Below are 7,972 nucleotides of genomic sequence, written 5' to 3'. Positions count from 1 at the left end.
TCTCAACTGATCCGTATTTTGGCATTTTAATTATAACGAACAATATTCAATATCACGAACTGTATCTTTTCAGCAACGGAACCACCAGGATAACCTCAACCGAAGCTCTGATGCCAATTGTTGGGGAAATCGGGTTATTTCCCACACGAGCATAGTTTCAAAATTGACCTAAAATGTCAAGATCAAAACCACCAAAGGTTGCACAGCAGATAAATCTGTCAAACTATTGGATATTGAAACACAATGGAAAAACTGAATAAAAAACAATAAAGGAGAGAACACACCAAATTTACGAGGTTCGACGAGAATATCGTCTACTCTTCGGGCACCACACCGGATGATAACTTCACTATATCGCCAATATTACAACAAATGGAATTCTTTAGAATTCCCAAAGTGGGATAATGACGAATACAAGAGGAAGAGAAAACTTGTTTTTGGGATGATTTCTAATGGAAATACTTAGGCCTATTTATAGTTGAGTTTTAAGAACAATATGTTCAAAGTTTGGCCACCTACCAAAGAATTTTCCAATGTGTACAAGTTAGCCACCAAATATGAAATTCACATGTTCAAAGTTTGGCCACCAACCAAGATGAAATTTTCAACTTGTCAACTTAATTTCTAGACAAATCTAACAGTTACCTTACGCGGAGATAGCATAATTAGGGCTCCAGTAAAGTTGTATTGACTTTAAATTCCTTTTAACTTTTAGTTCCACGTTATTAACAAATAAAACCTTACATTCCACTTATATATCTATATAAATTAACACTATTTAACTTTTCAATTTATAGAGTCAATATATATTAAATTACATTTGAGATTCTTATAATTTATTTTTTTATGATTGATATGACGAGACAACCCTTATTAGAAAATATCTCATTAAAAAACCTCTCATAGTTATAATATCATCATCATCTTCAACTGATATTGCAGCATACGTGATTGGATTGTGACATATCATAAACTTGAACCTCATCCCATCAATTATAGCTTGTATTTTTCTTTCTATCATCTCCTTCATTTTTATAAATGTGATGTATATTTATAGGTCTTTTAGATTGAAAAACAACACCGACCTCATTTTTCATAATTTGTCCATTATAATAGACGATCATGAAGAATTTGTTGCTCATTTTTCTCTACATATGAAAAATATATATTTAGAACAAAAAATAAAATATTCTAATTGTTTTTTTATTTTAATCAAAATACTAAATTCTATTAAAAAATTATAGTAATGATTCAAAGTCAAATAAAAACTAAAAAATTACGAAACTGATATACACATAATAATAAATAGTAACACTTCAGATTTGATCTATTCATACTTACTTGAGAACTTTTCCCCCCAACTTGATTTTAAAAAAAAATATCTCGAAACAATTTTTTATTTACTCTTTAATATGCAAATGAACTCAACAATATCATTTAACAGAATATTATGAGGTAAAATATTAAACATTTATATAAATTATTTGAATACTTACTTTAGAAAAAAAAAAGAAAATTTTGTTAAAATTTTTCTCAAATGCACCACTGAATATTCCTTCCAATTTCTTGCTTCCTCTTTCAATCTCACTATTTTTCTTCCACTAAATACTCCTATGATTTCACTCTTTCACTCTTCGCTATTTTTTGTTCAATCTAACACCCCAATTCGTCCATATATACACCTAATTTATATTTTTTAATACAAAGTTGATTTGATTTCACACACATAGGGACATGGGCGTCTACCAGCATCGGGAATGAATGTTGAAGACGAATATAAATCATGGGGTTTTCATCTTCAAGACGCATCGAACACAGTGCATCTTCACCCATCGAATCCAGCCTTGAAGATGCACGGATTGCTCGGTGTGTTCACCCTCCACCCTTGAAGACTTATAGAGCTCTCGGCGTCTTCCACAAGCCACATGAATTACACGGCATCTTCAAGTTCCACTGTAGCAAACGGCCTATCCTGAGAAACAATTCAACAGGTACATTATTTGGGGAATTAAAAAATTGGGATACATTATCCCAGTAATTTGGCCATATATATTAAAAAAAATAAAGTTGCATGACTGAAAACAAAAGTGAGATACGCAATGAATGGGAGAAAACTATAATTCATGATAATGAACTACAAACCATCACACATATATAATTTAGTAGTGCCATAACTATATTTTGTTTGGGTTGAATTCGCAGGGTTAATTTGAATGTCATGATTGTTCAGGATAACTTTTGTATTTATTAAACTAACGAGTATTATGTTATTGTGAATCTCATTATCTAAAAAAAGGATATTGAAAATGACACGTGTCAGCCCATATGATCACCAGTAATTATTTGATCAGCCGTGAAAAACTAGTAAGTGGGTGAAATAGGGTTATAAAAGGAGGGGTCATTCATCCATAAGCTTCATCTTCACTACATTCTCCCGGCATTCCCATTTACCCTACAATCAATTCAATTCCACAAACCCCGAAATCAAATACCAACAAAATACCAAACGAAGCAGTCAAGCATTCGGGTAAACTGATCTTCACTCTTTGGGTAACTTCCCACTTTCATCCCACCTCTCAAGTTTTACTGTTCATTGATTCTTCTTACTTTCATTTGTTGATATGCTTATGTTTCACATGATACTCATGTTTTTCTGTTAATTAATTAGGATCTTAAGATTAGATTACAAATTGCTCGTCCAACACAGTTGGTAGAGCGCAAGCGCAAGGCTCTTAACCTTGTGGTCGTGGGATCGAGTCCCACGGTGAGTAATTCATAATTCTGATTGTCGGAGGTCTCCCACGGAAGTTGCTCTCAACCTGACGTTGGGGGTAACCTACTATCATACCTCCCTTTACCCCATTACACATGAGAATAGAGTCGGCTAAGTTTAAGATTAGATTACAAAATTAAAGCATACCTAACTGCCATCTCCCAAATTAGATTACGAGTCAAATCCGCCATGAAACTAAAACAATGCTTTTGATTTAATTAGTAATCTTTTATACGTATTTGTATTCCATTATAATTTATCATAATGATTTTGATTTTTTAAAAATTAAAATAATATTTTCGTATTAATAATATTAACGACATTACCAACGTGATTTCAATAATTTTTTTATAACGTGTGGATATTTTTTTTTCAAATTCGAGGGAAATATAGTGTTTTAAAATTTTAAAATAAATTTTATATTTTTCGATTTTAAAAATAGATTGACTCGTTCGTGTTTTATTTTTTTAAATTTATAATTTTCAAATTTTAAAACCACAAGTATTTAACAAAGTTGATTTTTTGACGCCGGGGTATTATAACCTTATCGTGTGCGTAATAATTTTTCAAGATTTTGTTTTTTTTTTTTTAATTTTATAGATAGATAATTTATAGGTGAAATTCTGAAAATGGGAAGATGCTATAAACCGCTCATAGTATAATAATTAATTATTATTTTGTATAGGCGAATTAAATATTTACTTTTAACCTTTTTAAAAATATTATTTGTTTTTACTTATGGTATATATATTACACAGTTTTTTATTTAACTTTTCTGCTTTGATCATTAAAATAAAAGAATTTTCAATTTCATCACTATTGTTTCCAATATGTTTTGATCAATCTCATTTATTTATTTATTTTCGTGAAAAACAATACAATTTGATTTTAGTTCTATATAATTCAATACATTTATAGATTTTATAAATTTTTAAATTTTAAAAATACATTTATTTTTCTTCTTGTTTTTGCAAACAACTTAAGCTCTGCTCTCAACTATCACTCCTTCTCGACAAACGACCGCCGCTTGCTTCGGAAGATCCAACGGTCCAAAAGTTATTAACTGATGTCTCCGGGAATTCCACCGTTGAAAAGTGGGATCAAAAGATTGGAAGTGATGCAATGAAGTAAGGCTCCGACGCGGTGGTCGACCACGGTTTTTATTTTTTTTGTAGTTGCTACCGTTTGAGCATCCTTGATTTTTTTTTTATATATATATATCTTGGGTGTTTGATAGGGATAATAACCCATTTTGCCAATGTTGGTTTCGAATCATAAATGATTGAAGTGATGGTTTTCCTTAGAACAGCACAACGCACAAATCGGGAAATAGAATGATCAGTACAATTGTTTCTCTGTTGCATTTTAAAGGCAATTAGTTAAAGGCAATTACAAAACGCTTCGTCCATCACTCAAATACAAATCAACCCAAAATTCAGAAAGGGTCGGATAAGGAGAAGCCTAAAAGATCGATGCTTGTTTCTAGGATTTTACCCCTTTTTTTCATACAAAATTATTCTCATACGTTCGAGGCAAAGCGACTGTTAAAATTAGGACTAAATCGATAGATAGAATATACAAGTGTTGAGTATCAAATATATTATTATATAAATTAAAAATGCATCGCATTAATCATTCTGTTAATTATGACCAAAATCAATTACTCTGTTAATTATGATTAAAATTATATTAATTTATGATATTTACTTTCATAGTTACAATAGAATTAACTATGTGTTTATTTTTTTAGAGTGATTACTGACTATTCTTAATATTATTGGGTAACAAATGAACTTAAGCACTAAAAGTTCTAGGTTGATTGAGCAGTAATTTTTTTTCTAGTAGTACATAAATTTAGAATATTAAAGATTTTATTATACGATCATTTTCATTAATTATTTAAAACTAATAGGTGATTAGAATTGAATTGATAAAAATAATATTAGTGACAAAATTGAAAGTTTTTCTAGTTCAGTGGCTAAAACATAAACAAGATAATAATTGGGTGATTAATGGTGTGGTTTAACGTTTTAATCAATTTTATAATTATATATTTATACTAGGGTCGGTATGCATTTAAATACTTCAATTTGAATTTAAAGATAAATTTGATATTGATTTGATTTTGTACAACTTCATACTATAATTTCCATCGAATCAAGGTTCATTTATAAAAGATTTATTCTCACAATTGAATAAATAATTTTGCAGAAGCAAACATGAGTTCACGGGCGATCAACTTGGTTTTGTTGCTGTCTCTAACCCTGCTTTCCGTTGCAACCGAAGCGAGTTTCTTGATACGTAAAGCCGATATACTAATCTACAATGACTTGAACGTCGGGATGGATCTCACCATCCATTGCAAATCGAAGAACGACGATCTCGGAGTCCACGTTCTAGCTTACCGCAACCACTTCGAGTTCAAGTTCCGCCCACACTTTTGGGGGAACACCTTGTTTTTCTGCAAGATGCAGTGGAACGGAGGGTCGCATTGGTTCGACATATACGAGCAGAACAGGGATTCCCGACACTGCAATCGTTGCTTGTGGAATATAACACCCAAAGGTCCCTGCATGTTCAATTCTAAAACCTCCCAGTTTGATATGTGTTACCCTTGGAACAGCGGTTCTTGATCGCTCACTGTCTACAATAACGCTTTTGTGTCTTGGAATAAGTTAGCCACATCTCCTATTGGTGCTGTATTTTATGCACCGGGATTGTTGTTTTGTTGTTCTATCGTTTTTAATAAAATTTGGTTACAATTTATTTGCATTTTTTTAACGTATTGTTTTGATTTCAACTAGTGCAAATTGAGGTTATGGATGGAACAAGAGAATGCTGCAGATTAGATGAGGCCGATGGGTACTTAACTAAGTAAATACTTCCTAATATCATGCAACTTTGTCAAGGTTTCTCTCATGGGTAAGCGATCTTTGGCTGATTGAGCTGCGCAACATAATCCAACTCCGATAACAGACGCTAAACATTCTTCATATTTCCGGTCGATGTGACCACCGTCGATGCTGCTATCACCGCCATTGCTGCTGTCTCTGGAGCTAGTGATGAACGAGCTTTGTACTGAACTTCCTTGGATCTTCGAAAGCCTCGGATCAGCTGTCTCAAAAACTTGATTTCTATCCATAGCTGAAGCCAGTATTTTTAGGCTTGATTCTTCTTTAAACATCCCATCAGTTGGTCTCTTGGCAATGAACATTTCGAGTAAAAGAATGCCAAAACTATAGACATCTCCACTGGTTGAAGCTTTGCTCCCTAGGCCGTACTCTACAGATAAATTCACCACAAAAGTTGACTGAACTTTTAATGTTGATAAATATGGGTTTTATAGTTTACTGACCTGGAGCAATGTAACCAACCGAGCCTTTCAATCCCATGGTGCTGTTCTCCCTTTGGGATGGACTTGGAGAAAGGAACCTTGCCAATCCGAAATCACCTACATGAGCTACCATATTTTCATCCAAAAGTACATTCGCAGGCTTCAGATCGCAGTGGACAACGGGTGGTTCGCAGTCATTATGCAAATAATCCATGGCAGAAGCTACATCTATGGCGATATTCAATCTTTGCTGTATGGTCAGAAAAGTCCCGGATTCCATGTCTTCTGGATACAGCCACTTGTCTAGGTTGCCGTTGGGCATGAATTCGAAAACCAGAGCTTTAAATTGATCTCCTTTATGATCGACACTCGAGCATGAGGTGATGATCTTCACAAGGTTCCAATGCCTAGCATTTCTCAAGGCCTCACATTCAGCAAGAAAACTTTGAACGGCTTTGGTTTGTTGCAGCTCAAGAACCTTAACTGCAAGTGTAAGGTTGTTGAATCTACCTTCGTAAACCAACCCGAAACCTCCCTTGCCGAGCAGATTTTTGGCTGCAAAATTGTTTGTAGCAAGCTGGATAGCAAAGTATGTTATCAATGGCGGCAACCCTTTCACCGAAAGCAATGATTTACCGCCTTTCACCCGATTTTTCTTCCTTCTGAATATCAAAGCCCACACAAAGCAGGAGACCAAACATATTAACAGACTAGCTCCAGCAATTGGAACTAAAATTCTGATCAAGTAATAATTCCTTTGTCTTCTCTCTGTCTTGCATTGAGGGAGTTCCAACTTCCTGGCAATTTCTCGATCGCTACTGCAGAGCTCACCGTTACCATGGATCGAGAAAAAGCTGCGGTTCGAAAGATGTTTCCTGTCGGAACTTCTCCTTCCAAATGATTGAAAGACAAATTCAGCATCTTGAGTGACTTAAGATTTTCCAAGTCATGTGGAATTGGCCCTGAAAGATTGTTGGAAGAGAGATCCAAGACCTCTAGTGGTATTAAACTTCCTAATGAATCCGGGATTTCACCAGTGATGTTGTTCATCGAAATGTTGAGATATAGCAAACTTGAACAGCCGCTGATCGATGAGGTTAATTCCCCGAACAAGTTATTCTCAGAAACATGAAGAACTTGAAGCTGCTTCAAGTTGCCAACTTCACTTGGGAGAGGACCCGAAAGCATATTATGCACCAAAATCAAGTAGTTTAAACCAGAAAGTTTGAAAATCTCTTCTGATATGCTTCCATTGAGTCGTTTCCAAGACAGGTCCAATGTTTGTAGCTGCTGAGAATCTCCAAGACTGATGGGAATTTTACCAGAAAACTGGTTATTTCCCATTGCAATCTCGGAAACTCCTGTTAAATTTGAAAAGATTTCTGGGATTTCTCCAGAGAACATGTTTTGGTAGACCAAAAGGCTCTGCAAGTTTCTGAGCGTACCTTTGCTCCTTGGAATATCACCTGGGAAAGAGTTGATCTCAACTGACAGAGATATCAGATTCTGCAACTTTTCAATCCCCTGAGGGAAGCCACCGGTTAACATGTTGTCAGAAATGCAAAAATGTTGGATATTGCTCGAGAGAGTCGCGACCGATGGAAATTCACTAGAAAGTCTGTTGGAATTGATCATCAGACGTTGAAGCTGACTACAGTTTGCAAGAGAACCAATGAACTGAAAATTCCGAGCAGTATCAGAAGAGAAGATTTTGACCAAGGTCCAGCCTTGTAAGATTCCTCATGTTGCCTAACGAAGGAATGGCACCATGAAATCTATTCCTAGACAGATCAAGAACTTCAATGCTCGAAGAATTAGATACATAACCAGGAACGGTTCCTTCAAACCTGTTCAGTGCCAAACAC

The 7,972-nt window shown here is 34.6% G+C and overlaps 1 protein-coding gene across 1 annotated transcript; it reads right to left on the bottom strand.

The window, feature by feature from the left end:
* Positions 1–5,639: 5,639 nt before the first annotated feature.
* Positions 5,640–7,655, bottom strand: LOC120130428 (receptor kinase-like protein Xa21). Its single transcript, XM_039147660.1, has 3 exons — positions 7,039–7,655; positions 6,129–6,997; positions 5,640–6,055 (listed from the first exon to the last, which is right to left on the bottom strand). Exons 1-3 carry the CDS (start codon positions 7,653–7,655, stop codon positions 5,640–5,642), a joined length of 1,902 nt encoding a protein of 633 aa, XP_039003591.1.
* Between the last annotated feature and the right edge of the window lie 317 nt (positions 7,656–7,972).

This window comes from Hibiscus syriacus, unplaced genomic scaffold (genome assembly GCF_006381635.1).
Source record: "Hibiscus syriacus cultivar Baekdansim isolate YM2019G1 unplaced genomic scaffold, ASM638163v2 tig00110547_pilon, whole genome shotgun sequence".
Classification (NCBI taxonomy): Eukaryota; Viridiplantae; Streptophyta; class Magnoliopsida; order Malvales; family Malvaceae; genus Hibiscus; species Hibiscus syriacus.
The sequence above is the reverse complement of the archived record's forward strand: the minus strand, read 5'-3'. Positions and strand labels throughout refer to the sequence as shown.

What these genes read in the sequence shown, in the direction of transcription:
- LOC120130428 (XM_039147660.1), bottom strand. Translation starts at nt 7,655, where the DNA reads ATGTTAACCGGTGGCTTCCCTCAGGGGATTGAAAAGTTGCAGAATCTG. An exon ending in CATGACTTGGAAAATCTTAA is followed by an intron (nt 6,998 to 7,038) that starts GTCACTCAAGAT and finishes ATCATTTGGAAG; the next exon opens with GAGAAGTTCCGACAGGAAAC. An exon ending in GGTTGGTTACATTGCTCCAG is followed by an intron (nt 6,056 to 6,128) that starts GTCAGTAAACTA and finishes ATTTATCTGTAG; the next exon opens with AGTACGGCCTAGGGAGCAAA.